The 22138-nt window shown below is 40.6% G+C and overlaps 1 protein-coding gene across 4 annotated transcripts in view; it reads right to left on the bottom strand.

Moving 5' to 3' along the window:
- TTC28 (tetratricopeptide repeat domain 28) overlaps window positions 1–22138 on the bottom strand; it is a 636432-nt gene that overhangs the window by 407808 nt on the left and 206486 nt on the right. For 2 of the 4 annotated variants that reach the window (XM_043558042.1, XM_043558043.1), the window contains exon 1: window positions 21179–21996. The exons of the other annotated variants lie outside the window; for them this stretch is intronic. In XM_043558042.1, coding sequence (XP_043413977.1) covers window positions 21179–21205 — 27 coding nt within the window. In that variant the 5' untranslated portion in view covers window positions 21206–21996. Of the gene's footprint in view, window positions 1–21178; window positions 21997–22138 lie in introns of those variants that run through there. 4 annotated transcript variants of the gene reach the window in all.

Below are 22138 nucleotides of genomic sequence, written 5' to 3'. Positions count from 1 at the left end.
TTAATCAATCAATTCATTGATCAATTGGCCAAACTGCGAATATTATTCTAATAATAAGGGAAAATAGTGCAGTGAAAGAATGGATCAATTCCAACTGGTGAATCTCAGAGAGCCTCACAGAAAGAGGTCTTGAGAGGCCCTGAAGGAGGAGTTCAGTTTGATCAAGTTGAGATGGAATGTGGGACTTTGCAGGCAGAGTAAGGGAAAATCTTCCTCACTAACAAAGCCCAACAGTATCTCCTCAGTCTCACTTTCCCTGGGGTCCACCACTTAGATGTTGTTGTCACCATCTCACTGGAACCAAGAGGTGTGTTGTTTGCCTCATCAGAATTCATTTTTTTATTTTAAATTTTTTTTAATGTTTATTTATTTTTTGAGACAGAGAGAGACAGAGCATGAATGGGGGAGGGGCAGAGAGAGAGGGAGACACAGAATCGGAAGCAGGCTCCAGGCTCTGAGCCATCAGCCCAGAGCCCGACGCGGGGCTCAAACTCACGAACCGTGAGATCATGACCTGAGCTGAAGTCGGACGCTCAACCGACTGAGCCACCCAGGCGCCCCTGCCTCATCAGAATTCATAAGCACTTGCTCAATATCTGCTCAGTGAATGACCCAACTTAGTGGGAGTGAAGAAAAACAACGACAAAACCTTCCTTTGGTTTTCTGAATCTGCATAAAGTTAGTTGGGTTGCCCCAGGAATTGCATGAGGTCTCTCTCATTTCTAAAATAGTTACATTCTGTATAAAGATGTGGTGTGTGTGTGTGTGTGTGTGTGTGTGTGTGTGTGTATATATATACATATATATATATATACACACATATATATACATATACATATACATATATATACACATATATATACATATACATACACACACACACACACACACACACACAATACATACATTGGAATATTACTTAGCCATCAAAAAGAAAAAAATCGTGCCATTTGCAATGACAGGGATGGAGCTAAAATGTACTATGCTCACTGAAATAAGTCAGTCAGAGAGAGAGACAAATACCATATGATTTCACGCACATGTGGAATTTAAGAAACAAAACGGATGAACATATGGGAAGGAAGGGGAAAATATAAGAGAGGGAAACAAACCACAAGAGACTCTTAACAATAGAGAACAAATGGAGGGTTTATGGAGGAAGTGGATAAGGGGATAAAGAAGTGGGTAAGGGGTGGGCCAGATGGGCCAGGAGGGCACTTGTTACGATGAGCACTGGGTGTAGTATGTAAGTGATGAATCCGTGAATTCTACTCCTGAAACCACTGTATGTTAACTAAAATTTAAATGAAAAAAAAAAAGTCACATTTTAACCCCAAAAAGTCTCTACAATTTCTCACGTTTCTTATTTTATACTTCCTAAGGCTACTTTGATGGAAGGGGACCGTTTGGTTATGCATCGTGCAAGAGCTAACCGGAATATTTTGACAAGACTTAAAACATGCTCCACCCACTCAATTCCTGTTCTCATCTAAGCTATCTGGCAAGAGTAGACAAACTCAATGGCCCTCTCTGACCTCCTGCTAATCAAGTTCAGATTATGCAGTAAAGCTCCAAAAGAATAATAGCACCCCATTGAAAAAAAAAAAACAAGAAGTAACCAGACAACCAAACAATTCATACAGTATCAGAGATTTAACTACTACAGTCATACCATCATAGGCAGCATCACACTCAGAGATTCTTTCCATACCACCTCAAACTTACCTGTCCTTAAAGAGTCAGGAAGGAAAAGAAAGGGTCCCTGGGTGGCTCAGTCAGTTAAGCATCCAACTCGGTTTCGGCTCAGGTCATGATCTCACGGTTTTGTGAGTTCAAGCCCCTCATCAGCCTCTGCAATGGCAGCCCAGAGCCTGTTGGGATTCTGTCTCCCCCCTTCTCTCTGCCCCTTCCCCACTCACACTGTGTCTGTCCCGCTCAACATAAAAATAAACTTAAAAAAAATTTTTTTTAATTTAAAAAAAAAGTCAGGAAGGGACATGTTTTCCCAATTGTGAAATTCACCGAAGTAATTCAGCTCTCTTATCTAACTTGATATTGTTAAAAATTTTAGTCCTTTAAAAACAAAGTGAAACCTTCATAATATTTTTCACGAAAAACAGTAGGGAAATGTCTTAAGCACTGTAAAAATTAAATGTGAGAAAAATACTTTGGCACTTAGCAATACTTTCATATCTCTAGGGAAATGTTAAATCCAGGAACCTGATAAATGGATTTCACTATGTCACATTTTAATAACATTTTGTAGCCTTTACAAGAATTTTTTTAACCTTTCTGCTGCTACCATTATTTTTCTATCACATCTCTCTACTCCTATAGTCTTCTCGTTTTATTTCCTTCTCTTACCTTCTTTCTTGTTATTTCCTTCTAATTAATTTCAGTCCATAAGAAAAGAATATTTCCATATTGATTATGTATATGAATTCTTTCATCTAATCCAAAAACAAAGATAGATTAAGAGAGGAAGCAATTCCCAAAACAGTCTCTTTAATAAATAGTGCTTGGACAACTAGACAGCTACATGCAAAAGAATGAAACTGGACCACTTTCTAACACCAGAAACAAAAATTAACTCAAAGTGGATTAAAGACCTATATATGAGATCTAAAACCATAAAAATCCTAGAAGAGATCACAGGCAGTAATTTCTCTTACACTGGCCATTGCAACACATTTCTAGACATGTCTTCTAAGGCAAAGGAAACAAAAGCAAAATTAAACTATTGGGACTACGTCAAAATAAAAAGCCTTTGCAACAGCAGAAGAAACTGCCAACAAAACAAAAAGACAACTTATAGAACTGAAGAAGATATTTGCAAATATATATCTGACAAGGGGTTAATATCCAAAAAAATATAAAGAACTTACACAATTCAACACCAAAACAAACAAACAATCCAATTAAAAAATGGGCAGAGGACCTGAGGAGACATTTTTGCAAAGAAGACACACAGATGGCAACACATGAAAAGATGCTAAACATCACTAATCATCAGGAAAATGCAAATCAAAAACATGATATCACCTTACACCTATCATAATGGCTAAAATAAAAAAGACAAGAAATAACAAGTGTTGGCAAGAATGTAAAGAAAAAGGAACCCTCATACAGTGTTAGTGAGGATGAAAATTGGTACAGCCACTATAGAAACCAGTATGGAGGTTCCTCAAAAAAGTAAAAATAGAGGGGCACCTGGGTGGCTCAGTCGGGTGGGCAACTGACTTCGGCTCAGGTCATGATCTCACAGTTCGTGAGTTCGAACCCTGCATCGGGCTCTGTGTGGACAGCTCAGAGCCTGGAGCCTGCTTTGGATTCTGTGTCTCCCTCTCTCTGCCCCTCCCCCACTCACACTCTGTCTCTCTCTTGCTCTCAAAAATAAATATTAAAAAAAATATATTTAAAAAAAATTAAAAATAGAATTACTATATGACCCAATAATTCCACTACTGAATATTTACCCAAAGAAAATGAAAACACGAATTCAAAAAGATATATGTACCCCTACATTTATTGCATTATTTACAACAGCCAAGATATAGAAGCAACTTAACTGTCCATCAGTAGAAAAATGAGTAACGAAGATGTGGTGTACATACACAGTGGAATATCACACAGCCATAAAAAAGATTGAGATTATGCCATTTGCAAAAACATGGATGGACCTAGAAGGTATTATGCTAAGTGAACTAAGTCAAACAAAGAAAGACAAAGACCATATGAATTCATTCATATGTAGAATCTAAAAAACAAAACATGTGAATAAAACAAAAAGCAGAATCAGACCTACAAATACAGAGAACAAACTGATGGTTGCCACAGGGGAGAGGATGGGAGATGGGCAAAATGGGTGAAGAGGAGAGGGAGATATAGGCTTCTAGCTATGGAATAAATAAGCCACAGAATTAGTATATGTGCTGCCGAAGCAAGCACAGTAAGCCACAGAATTAACGTTACAGCATAAGGAATATAGTCAATGAAATTATAATAGCATGACAGATGACAGCTATACTTGTGGTGAGCACAGTGTAATGCATAAATCTGTCAAACCACTATGCTCTACACCTGAAACTAATGCAACATTATGTATCAACTATACTAAAAAAAAATTTTTTTTTAAATAAATTTTTAAAAAGTTAAAATAAGGGGCGCCTGGGTAGCTTAGTCGGTTGAGCGACCGGCTTCGGCTCAGGTCATGATCTCACAGCTCGTGAGTTCGAGCCCCATGTTGGGCTCTGTGCTGACAGCTCAGAGCCTGGAGCCCACTTCAGATTCTGTGTCTCCCTCTCTCTCCGCCCCTAACCCACTCACATCCTGTCTCTGTCTCTCTCAAAATAAATAAACATTAAAAAAATTTTTTTAAAGAGGCCTTATTTAGGAAATATTTCGTTGAATAAAGACAAAGAAGTCTCTTCTTTCTTTCTTCCTTTCTTTTCTTTCTTTCTTAATTGTAGGACTTCACACAACCCTCACAGTATGCCAAATCAAATCTCCAAAAGGAAGACCGTGTATACACCTCTTCCAAATTTATTCAACCATAGAATTTTTTCCTCCTCAGTGACTCTAATGGAATACACTTTGAGAACTGCTTTCTTAAATTAGAAATTAAGGGAAAAAATTAATATACATATAATATATTTCAAAAGGTCTGTATATTAAAGTATTTTTTTAAGGAAGACATTATGTCACAAGGAGGAAAGAAGGAAGGAGGCAAGCTCAAGGTAGCACTCATTTGATTAAGAATCCAACTGCGAAAACTAGTATGATTGGAGGTGGATACGTAGGAAATGCACGTTTATCTTCAAAGTATTAAAAGGAAGTCAAACTATGATATGATAACATGGAAACAATAAATGAACTCAGAATGTGGTGAACCCTTTAAAATTAGTTTACTTTTGAAAATCATTGTAATAAAAATGAAAGAGTAAGTGTTGAGAAAGTCTTTATTCTAGATATACACACTGGTTATTAACTTAGACAACTTCTACACATAGTTCAATGCTTAGCTCACATCACCTCCTCCTCCTCTTTTCTACTGCTTTTCAATGTTCCCATAGCACCCCATATGTGGTACCGTTGTTATCATATTGTATTGTAATAATTTATTTTCTCCTCTGACTTCCTGTCTAGACTGTAAGCTTCTTGAGAATGGGGATCATATTATATCTGATTCTGTACTCCCAACATCTAACACTTCATAAATTATTAGTGTGCTTATACTTAGTAAATTAGTTGGTTCTCTCAAATTCAGTAATTACTAACTTACTTAGCAAACATTCATAAGATTAAACTGAACTATCCCAAAGTTTGAGATAATGGAGTTACCATTGAGCATTACTCATTTTTCCTCCTCATTATGAAATAAACAGCCAGCCTCTGGCACATAATGGGCCCTCAATAAGTGCATATTGAAATAATTATTCAATCAATTAACCCTAGTTTGACGACAAGCTTAGGTCTTAGTAGAAAGGGCAGGACATTTCAAAATCAAAGAGCTCTTGAATCACTTGTGGCTTTGGCCACTCACTAGCTCCACCTGATCCTACCTAAAACCTGCTATACTATACTCAAGCATGGCTTCTGACTGCTGCTAAGTATTGTACCTGGCATCAGGGGGAAAAGAAATTTTAGCACCAATGCACCAGTCTCAACTCACTGCAGCCAAAAGAAATTCGTGTATAATGTGAAGAAATGGGTGCTAATTGAAAACTCAGAATTGTCTAAGCCACCCCAGCAGCTCTGAAGACTGAAATCACTTATTTTTGTAGACAGTCTATGCCTAACAATGAGTTAGTTTTCCATACTTAGCACCTTTGTCACCTATGGAGACATGTGTCCATCATTTCTTTTTCAATATTCCAATTAATTATAGTCTAGTATAAATCCATTCTTCCCAACCCAATTTTCTGTCTTAACTACATACAAGTTACCTTTCCCAGATGGTATAATTAACTACTTAAAAATAAAAAAGTAGTCAGAATGTTGTCTTCATAAAAATACCCAAAGACACAGCATTCCTTTTAAGTCATCACAATTACCCATCAGCCTAAAGGCCATCCACCTAAATTTTAAAATCTCCAGGGAATAACATGACAGGTGAATGCTCCAAGTTCTAGTTAAAGACTCTTTTCACCACCCAGACTATGGCTTCTTGGGGAGTTTATTCTCCTAGTAGAGATGTACAATTCTTTTACAATTTGCTTAGGGTGGACATGTAACTTCTCTCCAACAAGAGCTCTGGAATATGATTTTTTTTTTTAAGTGAAGACTGCATTTAACAGAAATTCAAACAGAAGCATGAACTAAAAGGGTAATTTCAGATGTAGTGAAAAGCTGTAATGTCCATTCAAAGTAATGAAGGCACACGGCATTAATCTCCTAAAAAGATTCAAATGCTATGAGAAGAGCAATTCTATTTCTTAGTAGGAACAAATTAAGATGATTTCCCTTACAGAAATTGCCATAATTACAAGTAATTATCTTGTACTCTCTAAATTTACCACTATAGCACATTCTGCAAATATCATTCCCTTCAAGTACTTTATTTGGAAATACAGGAGAGATTGTCGCTTTGTGAATTGTGCTACAGACCTCAAACTGATTGTTTAACAGTACTACATAGTATGTGTAGTAAAGAGATGACATTCTGAAGTTGGAAGGCCTTGGAATTCCAAATTTATGATATTCCTATCATCAGGTAACTAATACTACCCAAGAGAGTACAAACAAAATGAGAATGGCAAACATTCAAAGATAAACTTGAGTCAAATGTGGACTTACACAGAAACAATGAAGAGACTCATTCTGATATGCATAAGGCAATCATGAAAAACATATAAACAGCTGCTGTAGTATTTATAAAAATCCTTGCAGAGCCAAATAAAATCCCATCATTTGCAACCTACTCAGTTTTTCATTTTCCTTTAATAAGAAAGTGTGAGAAAAACCAGTTACTCATCAAGCATTAAGAGGAGAATAAGCATGGGAAAACCTAATTTCACCATCTTTGGGGCCAATTACTGTCCGGATTTCAGCTGGCATTTGAAGCTTATCCTCCAGCCAAAGTGGGATTCCTTACCATGTTGTAAAAACATGCTCAAAGCTTGCCTTTCCCTACGCTGTTCTCACTGCCTGGAATGGCCTCCTCATCTCCGTCTGGTAAAAATCAGCCCACCAAGTCTAGCTGAAATGCCTCTCCACCACACGGACTCTCTTGGTCTATGAATTCTTGTTGCAAACTCCAAACTCTTCCCTTTCTTCTACCAAGTCAGCTGTGACTTCTCCTTTTATGGACTCTTTCCAGTGATACTTAACATATGCCACCTCCCATTTCAGTTATTTGAGCACTGGCCTCATCCTCCCTTCTAGAGAAAATGTGTCTTCTTCATATTTGCATCCTCAACAGCTTTAGTAAATATTCAGTAATTTGATCATTTAAAAGAAATTTGATTTTTAAAATTATTCCCATTTAAAAGGATGTATCGTTGGGATGTCTGGTGGCTTAGTTGGTTAAGCATCCGACTTCAGCTCAGGTCATGTTCTCATAGTTCCTGAGTTTGAGCCCCACATCGCAGGTCTCGAACTGTCAGTGTGGAGCCTGCTTGAGATTCTGTCTCTCTCCCTCTTCTCTCTGCCTGCCCTTCCCCCATTTGTGCACATGGGCACTTTCTCTCTCTCTCTCTCTCAAAAACAAATAAATTCAAAATAAAAATTTATAAGAGCATGTATCATGGAAACAGTCTCTAAAATGGCTACAGAATCCATTAAGAAATTATACACATTTTAAACTCTCAACAAATATCTGGTTCTATTTATCCAAAACCTGTACAATTTTATATTAGTGTTTAAAACTCACCCATGATGAGATTATAACCTCTGTGCCTATTAACTTCCCTGGTTTATTTGGTCAATGTAAGTGTTAATTATACTTGCATATGTAGTAACACAGTCAGTGACCTATAGTTGAAGATCTTTCCTTTAACTGGTATCTCTTAAAGTTAGAATTTTTCTGTTTAAATTTTTAAGAGATAAATCTATACACTTTCTCCACATTTTTATCCTCTTTTAATCAGCTTCTAAATGTCAGCAGAATAGCCTATAGATTTATAATTTAAATTTAAATTATATAAATTTATAATTTAAAAATTGGCTTTAGAAATTTGACATTCTCACTCACTCTTAATCCAGTATGGTGCAACACAAAGATACAGTATATATTCACTTTAAAAAATAAAAGAGAGTTCTGTTCAAATTAACACAGACGATTTACCCACAGTTACAATTATTTACTGAAAATACTGGTTTCCATAATAACCCAGTTCTTCTAAATTGTTTGTTTCGTGACCACTATAAATGGGATAGCATTTATATGGTTCATTAAAATTTCTCAAGAACCATAGCTATCATGAGAAATAATTAGAACAGAGACAAGGACATCCTGGTATGATTTACTTACCAGTGAGGTCTATTTCACATTTGTGTAAACCTACATAAACCATTTACTTTTCAGATAAGTTATTTCATCTTTATTGCTAATAGTCATGATTTTTTCTTCCCTGACTCTTGGTTCTTTTGCATCAACTATTTTGACCCAGAACTCATCCTCCCATATGAAGTATGTGAAGTTTGTCACCCACATCCTCTATTTCCACTTTCAACTGTTTTTCCTCTCTCCCCATATCACAGACCCCTTCTTAGAAGGTGGAGGATACTGATAAAGTATTCCCCAGACCGAGAAGGCACTTTAAGACCAAAAAAACAGAGCAATATGTTTACACCCCATATGTTTACAAAGAGTTTTATTCAGGGTAACTTCCTGACAGGGGTATCTGGCAGATGGATGATCCAGGTTGTAGGCAACCATTCTCTGCCCCACCCTCCACCTCTATTCTCTGCCCTGTTTGGACCTCAAGCCACAGCTTTTATAAAGGTAGGGGGACAGTGGTGAGGTCCTGGGGTAGTTCTCCAAAGGGGCACCATCTGTGCACCAGAGGCTCACTACTAGTTATCTAAAGTGGATCCTTTAAGGTAGGATCTGAACAAGACTTCCTGCATTCTGGTCAAGGCACCCGTTACCCTCCAGGGGCCTGGAACGCGTACCACGGAGGCAGGTGGTTGCATGGGCAGGGACAAGCTGCAGGGCCAGAGATGGAGTCAGTGCTTCTGCACTCCCACACCCCTGATTGCTGCTTCTCGGCTACTCGTGGTCCCCATCAAAGTAACCCCATCCTCCACCTCAAGTGAGGCCTCTCAGTGACTAAGGTCCTGATGGTTCATGAATACCTCCCTACCAGCTATGATAAGAGGTTATACAGATTCCGTATCTGAATGTCTTGCTAAGCAACGGCAAAACTAAGAGCAAACAAATGCTACTATTTGTTTTCATATATTCATTTTACTATGGATTTTTAAAGGATGAGCACAAAGGAATTTTAGGGAAATAAGTCACAGAAGATGTAGCTGAAAGCAAAGCAAATTTCTCGTGTCTTTTTTTATAAACAAGCCCAACCCTAAGGAAGCCCAAATTCCTAGGGAAGTACAAGAAGTTACAGCCCAGTGGATATGGCCTCCACTTGGAACACTCAGACCTGGGGCCTGAAAAGCTATGTGATTCTAAAGGTGCCAGTTGGGGCACCTGGGGCACTCAGCCGGTTAGGCATCTGACTTCAGCTCAGGTCATGATCTTGTGGTTTGTGGCTTTGAGCCCTGCATCTGGCTCTGTGCTGGTGGCTCTGGGCTGACAGCTCAGGGTCTGGGGCCTGCTTCGGATTCTTCTCTCTCTGCCCCTCCCCTGTTTATACTCTGTCTCTCAAAAATGAATAAACATTAAAAAAAATTTAAAAAAAGAAAACAAAGGTGCCAGTTTATCCTACTGGTTGGGACTCTGCTTCCTCATCTGGAACACGAAGCGCTCCTTAAGGTCCTTTCGTTCCGAAAAATGTTTTAGTCTCAGTATCATAAATACTGTCTAGCAAGAGCCTAGGCTAAAACCAAAAATGTTGTTTAAAATAAGTAATATTTGTGTCAATAAAAAAATAATGTTTTAGTTAATTAATGTGTAACTAATTACTATTTAAATAAATCCCACATCCTTCGGTCACTTCTTCTCAAAGACAATCACATACATTCCCTAGGATACGCAATTCTACCCTTCACATTAACTACTGCTGCTGGTTCCTTCTGTGTATATACACGAACAAGTTATTTTTAAAAATGCCAAGCCAGACACACCAAAGCAATGACAAAGAAAAGAAAAACGACAGTGGTATTTATCAAATCAATTCAAAAGTTTTCATTTTCAAACCCTGTGATCATGCCTCCTCATATATATCTAACTCTTGGTAATCAACAGCATAATAAACATCTCACTTATCAAAAGGTCACTTATTTAACCACCTCAACAACCTAAAACCTAGCCTAAAACCAGAAAGTATTAAAAAAGCAAAAAACAAAAAACCTCTATGCTGTCAAAATAGAAAGCCACAGTTCACACTCTAAAGTTCACATACTTGTAAGAGAAACCCTCGTTCTGAGTACATACTTTCGTCTTAATCACAAGCTAAGACTCAGTTAGCTGGGTTTCCTACCCACCACAGACAGGAAACAGATACACACAACAAACCGCAGGAGGTAGGCACATGACAGCAGCATTACTGTGGGCAACATGGAGAGAAAGAAAAAAACTCTACAAAGAAGACATAAAAGTATTTTTAAAGAATCAAGGAACAATCTAGGGTCATTCGGTATAGGAACAAATAACTCTACATTCCTTAAAAACTCCTATAGTATTGCTATACTATAGCAAAGTAGAATAACTCATGTTTGTGATAATATCCTAAGCAATCAGAAGTTTATACTTTTTTTAAGTTTATTTATTTATTTTGAGAGAGAGAGAGAGAGAGAGAGAGAGAGAGAGAGAGAGAGAACGCCCAAGTGGGGAAGGAACAGAGAGAGAGCAAGAGAGGATCCCAAGTAGGCTCCACACTGTCAGCACAGAGCCCAATGTGGGGCCCGAACCCACAAACCATGAGATAATGACCCAAGCTGAAATCAAGAGTCGGACGCTTGACTGAATGAACCACCCAGGTGCCCCATCAATCAGAAGTTTGATTCACATTTAGTACCTTCTCTTTAAGAAGGCAGGAATGGGGCGCCTGGGTGGCGCAGTCGGTTAAGCGTCCGGCTTCAGCCAGGTCACGATCTCGCGGTCGGCGAGTTCGAGCCCCGCGTCGGGCTCTGGGCTGATGGCTCAGAGCCTGGAGCCTGTTTCCGATTCTGTGTCTCCCTCTCTCTCTGCCCCTCCCCCATTCATGCTCTGTCTCTCTCTGTCCCAAAAATAAATAAACGTTGAAAAAAAAAAAAAGAAGGCAGGAAATGTGTAATACATTTTAGAAAATTTCACATCAAAAAAAAATGTCTGAAATTTAACAAGGGTTGGCAGTTGATGAATTAAGTTTGAATTAACAAGGAATTCACAAGAACACCATAGATAAACTAAATATTAGTGTAGTGATTTTCCAAAGAAACCATAGTGACTTTGAAATTAATTCATAATTAATCCCCCAAACACATTTTAGTCTTAATTTCAATATTTATCACCACCATTCCTAACCCCCCAAATATTAATTAAACCATACTAAATTTCCATTTTTGTAGGTAAAAGATGTTCAAACGTCAACAATTTCACAGTTCAACCTAAAATCTTTGCCAAAATTATTAATAATAAAACAAAGTGGTTTGCATTTTATCTTTTCTATCTCAAGCCTACCCTCTATCAGAAAAAGCTAATTATTAAGTAATAAAGACCTAAAATCCAACCAAATGAAAATGAGTCCACAGTCACCCCCTATGACATTTTCTTTCTACTCCTCAAAAACAACAATCTTATTTATGCCTGAAAATCTCAACTCCACAAACACACACAGCTCCAAAAATATCCGATAGGTCTGGGCTTAAGCACTATAGTTTTTCATAGACACCACAGTTGAACATAATACTGAAATGTGTGCATGCATACCTGTTATGTTCATTTATAAATATTTAAAAAATAAAATATGCTTAACAACTAATTGTCAGAGCAGTTAAGTATGATCCAAATAAATATAATGAACACTCAAGGGTGTGTGTTTGTGTGTGTGTGTGTGTGTGTGTGTGTGTGTGTGTGTGTGTTTTAATGTTTATTTATTTTGAGAGACAGAGAGCGAGCATGAGGAGAGGAGGGTTGGGGGAGGGGGGGAGCAGAGAGAATCCCAAGCAGGCTCCATACTGTCAGTGCAGAGCCCAACGTGGGGCTCAATCCCACAAACCGTGAGATCATGACCTGAGTTGAAATCAAGAGTCAGACGCACAACCAACTGAACCACCCAGGTGCCCCATGGACACTCGAGGTTTTTAGTTATATAAAGTAAGCTGGGATTCAGTCTGCTTTCAGATTCAAAATATTGTATTTTGATGTTCCCCAAAACAAGGAACACCTATATTGGACAAACTAGAATAAGGAATAATTTATCAATGGGGGAAAAAAGCTATTTCTAATCTTGCCAGTGTTGTTATGCCAATATAGGATATAACAAAGTTATCCTAGGATGTGCAAAAAAGTTTCCTTATGAGTTTCTTCCTTCCCTGTGCCCAGCTAGTATCTTTCTAGGTTCAAGTCTACACGTACTGCATTTTGGGAGAGTATGTGTCCAAACACAAGGAGTTCCCACAATGACCTCCTGGCTCCCAACTCCACGTTGACCCTATTCCAAATGTCAACTGCTCTCTAACTCAGAATTGCCTCCATATGTGTGCCTCTACAAGTATGAATCCCCTGACATGATATAAATACAAAATATTATCTCCCACAAATTAAATAATGCTAGCAATATGGGTGCATTCAAGAATGGACAGTTGCTTACATAATCAGACAGAACCCTGAGAAATTTCAGTCCTTTAAGAATCCAAACTGAGAGACATCTACCAGCAAAAGCTTATGTGCAGCTTTGATAACTGTCATCAAGCTTATTTCATGTATCTTTTCTAAAAATGCTAAATTTATTACACAGAAGGTATAAGCCAAATGACACAATTTTGTTTTTTTCTTAAAATATATGCTAAAAGCATAGAATACTCAAAATCACAAAGACAGAATACCCTAACACAATAAATAACCAAGGGCTCAATCATATGAGAATACTCCTCTTAGCTACAAAAACCTAAAAGGCGGGTTGGGGGACTGCGGGGGGCGGAGAGACACCAAAAAAGTTCAGGACAAAAGATTCATATAAATCCTGAAAATGTCTGTTAAATGATGTAATTTTTATAGCTTTCCATAAAACTACATGGCTTTAACACATCAATAAAAGCAAACTCCTAAAGCAGAGACATACATTGTTATTAATGATTCAATGAATTCATCGTGGAAGCTAAAGCTGGTGGGGCCAGCCAGGACTTCAGGTTTTCTCTTGCTCCCGCTGTGTTTTGCACAGTGTGTCATCACTGTAACTGACTAGCAAAGTGAAGGTGGCTGCTGGCGCCCTTTTTTGAGGTTGGGCCAATTAAACTCTGTAGCCTCTCACACTGGCAATGTTTACTGGCTAGCTCCTGAACACTAAAGGTGCCAAATCAGATTTTCTCCTCGCTGACTTCCTTCACTTCTTATCAAGTCTATCCACCGTTCCCAGCTTCGCGAATGTTCCCGGAAGTAGCTTTCTATAGATGACCATTCCTTACCAATCTTACAGAATCAAAAATATTTAAGGCTAAAGGGAACAAAGATTTACTCTGGGGGTTTACAACCACGGTGTTGCTGTACTGATGTCAGGGGATGTGTCACAAATAACTGTTAACTTTCTCTCCCCTTTTTTTCAATTGGGGCGAAACATATATAATACAAAATTAACCATTTTAAAGAGGGTTTTTTTTTTTAATTTTAGAGAGAGACAAAGACAGAGACAGAGACAGAGCATGAGCATGAGCAGGGGAGAGGGGCAGAGGGAGAGAGAAAGAGAGAGTGAGAGAGAGAGAGAGAGAGAGAGAGAGAGGGAGAATCTCAAACAGGTTCCATGCTCAGTGCTGAGCCTGATGCAGGGCTCTATCCCACAACCCTGGAATCATGACCTGAGCTGAAATCAAGAGTCAGACTGTCAAATAAACACTAAAAAAAAAAAAAGGGGGGGGGGCCTGGGTGGCTCAGTCGGTTAAGCACCTGACTTCGGCTCAGGTCATGATCTCAGGTTCGTGAGTTCGAGCCCTGTGTTGGGCTCTGTGCTGACAGCTCAGAGACTGGAGCCTGCTTCAGATTCTGTGTCTCCCTCTCTCTCTGCCCCTCCCCCACTCATGCTCGCTCACTCTCTCTCTCTCTCTCTCTCTCTCTCTCTCTCAAAATAAATGAACATTAAAAAAAAAAAGAGTCAGATGCTCAACCAACTGAGCCACCCAGGCACCCCACAAAATTAGCCATTTTGAATTTTTTTTTTTCAACGTTTTTTATTTATTTTTGGGACAGAGAGAGACAGAGCATGAACGGGGGAGGAGCAGAGAGAGAGGGAGACACAGAATCGGAAACAGGCTCCAGGCTCCGAGCCATCAGCCCAGAGCCTGACACGGGGCTCGAACTCACGGACCGCGAGATCGTGACCTGGCTGAAGTCAGACGCTTAACCGACTGCGCCACCCAGGCGCCCCTAAAATTAGCCATTTTAAAGGGTACAATGCAGTTGCACACAATACATTCACAATATTGTGCAGCCACTACCTCATAACTGTGACTTTCTTTTTCTTTTTCTTTTAATGTTTATTTATTTTGAGAGAGAGAATGAGTGGGGGAGGGACAGAAAGAAAGAGGGAGAGAGACAATCCCAAGGAGGCTCCATGCTGCCAGTGCAGAGGCCGCTGCAGGGCTCGATCTCACAAAACATGAGATCAGGACCTGAGCCGAAATCAAGAGTCAGACGCTTACTTAACCAACTGAGCCACCCAGGCACCCCTGTGACTTCATTTTTAATGGGTGCATAGTTAAGATTACCCCTTCAATGAAGGGTAAGAGGGTGAGAAATGGGCAGATATAAACTTGCACGTTAGGCATCTTCAATACCTGGCAAAGTCAACCAACTGGTTGAAGGGCACTGACCACCTCGTTCCATAGATGCATTACATTTTTTCAAACATTCACTCATTCAGTTATGACCCTGTACCATTCCACTGGTAGAGACGGACACACTGACAGCTACAGTGCAAGGCTATGACTGTAGCCCATACAAGTACAGTCAAAGGAGAGTGTTGCCAGCTATGCCCAGCAATGACAGAAGAATTCACGAAGGAGAAGAAGACTGAGTTAGCTCTCAGAGTCATGACCAGTGACGAAAGGAAGGTAAATTAAGGAGAGTACTACAAGGAGAAGAGATTGGAGGCAAAGAAGGAGTAAACGCAAATGCACGGCAGCCAAGCACCGATGAGCCATGGCCAGCTGCATTGGAGGATACAGTCACACCAACAGGCAAAAACGCAGTAAGCACATTTTAGGTGCGAGGCGCTCCTCGTACGCATTTCACATCATATCCTCGTAGTCATACTAGGAGCTAAGTGCCATTCGCCTTCAGTAGATGAGACATCTGAGGTCTAGAGAGGTTAAGGAATGGCTACACAGCTACAAAGCGCCTGAGCGAGGCAGTCAATTCACAGCCAGGCCGTCTAGCTGCAGAGCCCATCCTCTTCATCTCTATACAGTCTACACTACAATTTCCTTTCTTCTTCTTCTTCTTCTTCTTCTTCTTCTTCTTCTTCTTCTTCTAATAAAATTAGTCACTTAAGGCACAATCTTTCAGGATGGAAACTACAGTCGACCACAGCACACTGAAGGTCAACAAACGACTGACAGGAACAGTGAGGGGGCACCACTAAGGATCCCTGGCGGCCTCTGAACCAGTGAGCACACAAGTGGCAAGCCATACTGGAAGATCAGCAAAACTTGATTTGTTTCTTATTCTTTTAAATTAAAAAAAAAAAAACCCATAAAAACAGAAGTTTTCGTATTTTCCTCATAACCCAGTTATTTTCTTCCACATCCCCTAACCCAAGGTGTGCTTACCCACTTGGAAGACCTCTACTAAACAATGGAGAGACACAGCAGGGTTTTAAGGAGGTGAATAATGTGAACATGTGTGGGGGCAGGAGGAGGGGAGGAGGCTAACAATAACTCTAAGAGGAGTAAGAAGGAAAAACCAGAGGAAAAAAAAAGAGACCAGGAAAAGAAAAATCATTAGGATGCCATTTGCAAGACATCCAGCAAGTGATAATGAGGTGCTAACCTATAACAGTGGGGGGTCACATGTGAAAGATTAAATGACATGCCCAAGGACACAAGTCATGGGAAGTGCCAGAACAAAAACCTCGGTCTCTAGGTTGCACTGACCTGGGAATGGTGTATAGAATGGATTTGCAGAAAGACCTTTATCATGAAATTTGTGAGACTTCTCTTTACACGTACTTTTGTCCACAATGTTTGATTATTTTTAAGTCTAATTTTATACTATTACATTAAAGGGGGGGGGGGCACCTGGGTGGCTCAGTCGACTAAGCGTCTGCCTTTGGCTCAGGCCAGGATCTCACAGCTCCTGAGTTCGAGCCCGGCATCGGGCTCCGTGCTAACAGCTCGAAGCCTGGAGCCTGCATCGGATTCTGTGTCTCCCTCTCTCTCTGCCCCTCCCTCATTCATGCATTGCCTCATTCTCTCTCTTTCTGTCTCTAATATAAATAAACATTAAAAAGAATTTTTTTTTAATTTGAGACTTTTCACTTTCAAATCCAGAAACAAAATACTTTATCATAAAGAAAGTACAGGGATTTGAAATACACCCTTCTGTAAAAGGAATAAGCTATTCCAAGACACAGATTTACAGGATGGAATCCTTACAAGTGAGCTTCCAAACAAGCTTTTTAAATGAAGTGCTATCAGAGAAGTCATTTAAGAAGCCAGATTCACATTGTATTAATGTGACAAGTATAACAAGATAAATACATCATATGATTCTCAAATGACATAATTAATGTCGCTTATGTGACATATTCCTATTAATGATCTTTTATTATGTGTGAACAGTAAAATAACATTAGATAAGCAATGAAAAAATCCAATCAGCAGCAGCTTTCCTGCAGGTTTTGACTGCAGTCTTATTTACACAGTGTTATCTGATACTAATCCTTGGATTTTAAAAAGCAGGAATCACTTCAGAATTGTAAACAAACATGTTTCTATGCAATGAGCATTTTAATTACTATCATTTCTGCAAGTACAAGATAAAAATAATGTGTGGTATGATAGCCTCACAGGGGAAAGTATATTTTGCCAGGCCAATAAGGTTACATTAATAAAAGGATCATGACACTGAATCAGAAGTCTGGTCCATGGCTCCTGGTAGTATGTCATTTTAACAATGAATGCCATGGATATTCTGTGGAAAGTGTGGCTGTCCCCTCCCTTCCTAACATTCTCTACAAAAGACCAGAATCAAGTGTCAAAATATTCTGGTGCTCTTTAATAATCCACTACAGTCTAGAATCTATGAATCAATTGAAATATTTTGTATCTTTTCTTACACGTAAACTTACTACTACCTCTTAGAATAAGAAAGTCTAAAGATCCAAGTTTTACAAAGTAATAGTTCTTTTTTACTTTTACGTCAATATTTATTGAGCAACTATATTATCCTTGACACCAAAAAAAGAGGTATGAGATATGGTTCCCAAACTCAAGGAACTTGAAGTGTAATTGAGAGGCTGGATACGAAAAGAGATTTTTTAAAAGATTGCTATCTCATGGTTTCGTGAGTTTGAGCCCCAAGTTGGGCTCTGTACTGGCATCACGGAAACTGCTTCAGATTCTCTCTCTCTCCTCTCTCTCTTTCTGCTCCTTCCTCACTCATGCTGTCTCTCTCTCTCTCAAAATAAATAAATAAACTTTAAAAATTTAGTTAAAAAAAAAGATTGGTATCAATAAAAGGCACTCAGCCTAGAAGAGCATAGATTCTAAATGCTCCAAGAATTCAGAGGTAGATAAAATCACTGTGTCTCTTCAAGAAGGAGAGGGAAGAAGAGCATCTTGGTGCCAGTATCCAGAAATGAGGGAGCAGAGCTATGGCTAACCTTCTTATATACTGAGATCACCTCAGCAATCAGCCTTTATCTTTCCTGGATAAACTCCCAAGTACAGGGGTGAAGAACACACATCTTGAAGTAAACAAGGGCTGGTCCAATCCTGCCATGCTATGTGACTCTGGCTAAGTCATTGCATCTCTCTAAACCTGTTTCCTTCTCTGTAAAATGCAACATATAACACCTGCCACCTCACTGAAAAAGAATTAAATGAATGGATACGAGAACAAGTAGAGATGCTTACTGGCATGAAAAAAATGGCAGCATGATATTAAATGTCATTCTTACCATGATGCAATCACAGTTGCACAGAATCTTACTTTTTAGGGAGAATTACAGGGCTCTTGGTAGGAGGCCCCCTATGCTCTGGAAGACTGGATCCTAAGTTCCTCACTGGTTGTGAGGGTGAAACGTGATTAATCACGTTTTGGTGGTTTCTTGGCGAAAAGTTTAGGAGACCCTAATTGAATATTGGAGCACACATCTTGAATTTTAGTATTCAGTTTAACTCAGCAAGTAAAGAAAGAGGACTAAGGAGCTCCCCTCCATCAGGTATCCCAGCTGTATTCTCAGAGACAAAGCAGCCTAGAAGCTATGGTCATTCTCTTAGAGTTATCCCAGAATTGATAAAAGCCAGGACTGGTAGCTGACAGGACACCAGGACAGCAAGTTACCAACCAATCCTAGTCATAAAGCCCAGCTATAGACAAATGCTTTTTGGGGCAGCCAGCATTCTATAGATGATCTTCCCAGCTTTGTTAAAATCACATCAATGCAGTATCACTTTTCATCTGTAGCGTAAAGGATTTTTATGAAACAGTTTGGCAAAACACATGGCATGTGACTATTCTACTACAAATGTGTTAGCAGACCCAGCCAGAAACCATGGCAATGATCTGATCATGAGAGTATTCTTGAAAGAATAAGAAAATAAACCTAATTTTTATAAAGACTTACTGTTGCCCTACCGGTTTTGAATACTGAGTATTGTCCAAAGAAGCTTCCATTTCCAATGTAGAAACATCAAGAATTGTTCTCAAGCCACCACCAAAAAATCACACAGTATTTGATGGCTCAGCTTATTTTTTAATCTTCTATGAACTCTGCAGAATTATATCTGGATCTTTATAACATGATGGTTTGGGATTATGAATACAGTGGATAAACACAACCTTCTGTTATAGCCATTTAAGCATCATAGAGTGAGTAAATACTGCAGAGTGAATCCTAACACTTGAAACAGAATCTTCCAGAGTCCAGAAATCCACCTGACTGCCAAGAATAATACTTCCGTGGTTCAAGCAATACCAGTACCCAGAGGGGTTTCCACAGACATAACTGCATGAGTTACTGCATATTGGGTAAAATAGAAAAAACAGACATTTATGAATGTATAGTTTGCAGACGTCTTAAAAGTACTCATAAATATGCAATTTACAAATACAGAAGAAATGGGGGAGCACTTTAGGAATACACAGTATCTGTTTAAATTGCTTAATTATATGGTTTCTTCTATGGTTTTCCTCAACCTGACTCTGAATTTGATTGGGGATTAGAAGGAGGTGATACGTGGATCTCTTTTAACTAAAGTAAATGAAACCAATCTCACTGAAAGAAGCTCTACGATGAGAACTAATATATGAGAGATTCTGACTTCAGGAGGAGGTAGAAATGACTTAGTGTCAGAGATCAAAATTGCATTAATTACATATCAAAGAAAACCTTTCAATTTACCAGGCTATACTAAAGCATGGTTTGTTAGATTCTCTAGCAATATAGCAAACGCACAATATCAGAGAATCATCTCCCACATGATTTCTATCTCAACTCTGGTATAAAATGCGGTATCACACATCATGCCACAAAGAAGGAGTCAGTTTGGCTAGTTCAAGTAAAACACCATCCAGCTGCTAACCGAGACAGGTCAAGGCTGGGGAGGGGCACAGCACATTCAGTTCGCTGTGCTTTCCTTTAGAAGAATGTCAATAAAAACCATGGCCAAACGAGGTATTTGGGGGGGGGGGGGGGGGGGGGGAGGTCCTGCTATGCAGTGAACCACTGGGTTCACCTAACAGCGCCAGTCAGACAAGTTAGCAAAAGGGAACCCTAGCCAAACCTACAGCCGCCAACAACTTAAAGAAAGCTGTCTTTCTCCCTGAGCGTCCTGGGGTAGGGACCAGTCCCACATTTAGAAACGTTATTTCTGGGACCAATAGCAATTTATTTTGATAGAACCACTGGATTTTTTTTTTCTTGAGTTCTCAACAAAGGAGCCATATTAGGAAATAATCTCGCAAAAAGCAAAGTGCCCCCTCCCCCTCTTCCCCACGATCGATGCACACACGCCCGTGCACGCTGACACGCACAGACACACACCCGTGCACAATGGCCGGCGCGCGCACTCGTGCGGGCCCACGCGGCAGCCCGGGAGCCCCGCAGGCAGAAGGCCCGGGCCGGCCCCAGGCGCCGGGGCAGGAGGCCCCGCGGCCGGGCTGCCCGGGAACCAGCTGCTGGGCGGTTGTGCTGGGGATGTTCGCCCCCCAGCGGGGCCCTTGGGAAGCAGCTGCCAGAGGCTCGCAACCTATTAACCCCTTGGGGAAGTAGGTGCTGCAACACCCACCTGCAGAGACGCTGGAATGTATGGGGGGGGGGGAGGGTGCGGCCCCAAATGGCCCCCCCAGAGACAGGGCGCCACCGAGTCCTTGGACTCTGGCAGCTCTTGGCTGGGTCCTTGCAAAGCTAATCGTGTCGCTGGCTTCACGGGGCTTCTAAAGCAACCGGGTGTTTCTGAGCTGTCACCCCTGAGACTCCAGGCACACCAAGAAGCAAAAACTTAAGAGGGCAGTGGACGCAGGCTAGACTTAGTAACTCGTCCCTGGGGGACTGACGCCAAGTCCCTAAAGGGACTGAGATGCTTGGACCGGCCAGCCCAGCAAACTACAGAAGGGATGGAGGGACCCGAGGGCAACCGCCCCCAGTCACCCTTCCCTGGGTCGGGCATCAGGGCCCCGTCCCCGCTCCAGGACACTTACCTTCTTCCGGGGCTGCCATTTCATCATATTTGTACAGCCGATACGTGGAACATCAAGATGCTGGCTGGGGGCTGGGGGCAGATGCAGGGCAGCCGCGACTGCAAGTCATGCTGCCTCCCTCCCACCCCCTAATTCTTCCCCATATTCACTGCGAAGGGAAAAAGCCCAGGAGAGTCCAGTCTTTTCGCCTTCAGTTCAATGAAAAGTATCCCCACACCACGAACACACTTCCCACCGGGCTAGGAAGTCCCAGCAGCAACCAGCGTACTCCTGCCAGAGCGGGGCATTTTCCCCCACCCCAGCCAAGCGCCTGCAAAAGGAGCCTGCGGCAGGGGGTCTCCAAGCCGGCTGCAGAGACCCTCCCTCAGAGAACAGACTCAGGACGAGAGCTGCTGCAGAAACGGAGCCGGGCTCCTGCCATCCAAACCCCTTTTGGCGAATTCTCCTCTTCTCAAAAAAAAAAGATTAGACAAGCAATCAAACCCTCACGCGCAGCCTGGAGCAACTCCCAAAATTCTGGGTGTATTTCTCGTTTGTAAAATTTAGCAAAGAAAATTCCAAAGATCTGTAATCAGAGCTTCTTTACGCTGCTTTTTCTTCCTTCTTGGCTAACTTGGGGAAAGGATCTGCCTTTCCCGAAATGCCTACCTTCCCTGAACACTGTAAATAGGAAAACTTGGTTTGTGTGTTTAGATTTTTTTTTTTTTTAATTCCCAAGAACCTTAGTGGGGAAAGGCTGGAAGGAAATCCTGCAAGAACCCAACTCCACAGCTCAGTCTGCACTAATGACTTCCTTCCCTTCAGTGTGAGCACAGCCTGCCCAGCTCCAGCCACACAGAGCAAACGGTTTCTGGGTCTTAGTGCCACGACATCTGCTCCAAAGCAAAAAGTAAGCATACAGTTTGAGAGGCACCCAGCAGCTCCCAAGGAATCAGAGCCAGAAGAGACCTACAAAATCAG

Source organism: Prionailurus bengalensis, chromosome D3 (assembly GCF_016509475.1).
Source record: "Prionailurus bengalensis isolate Pbe53 chromosome D3, Fcat_Pben_1.1_paternal_pri, whole genome shotgun sequence".
Taxonomy (NCBI): Eukaryota; Metazoa; Chordata; class Mammalia; order Carnivora; family Felidae; genus Prionailurus; species Prionailurus bengalensis.
The sequence above is the reverse complement of the archived record's forward strand: the minus strand, read 5'-3'. Positions and strand labels throughout refer to the sequence as shown.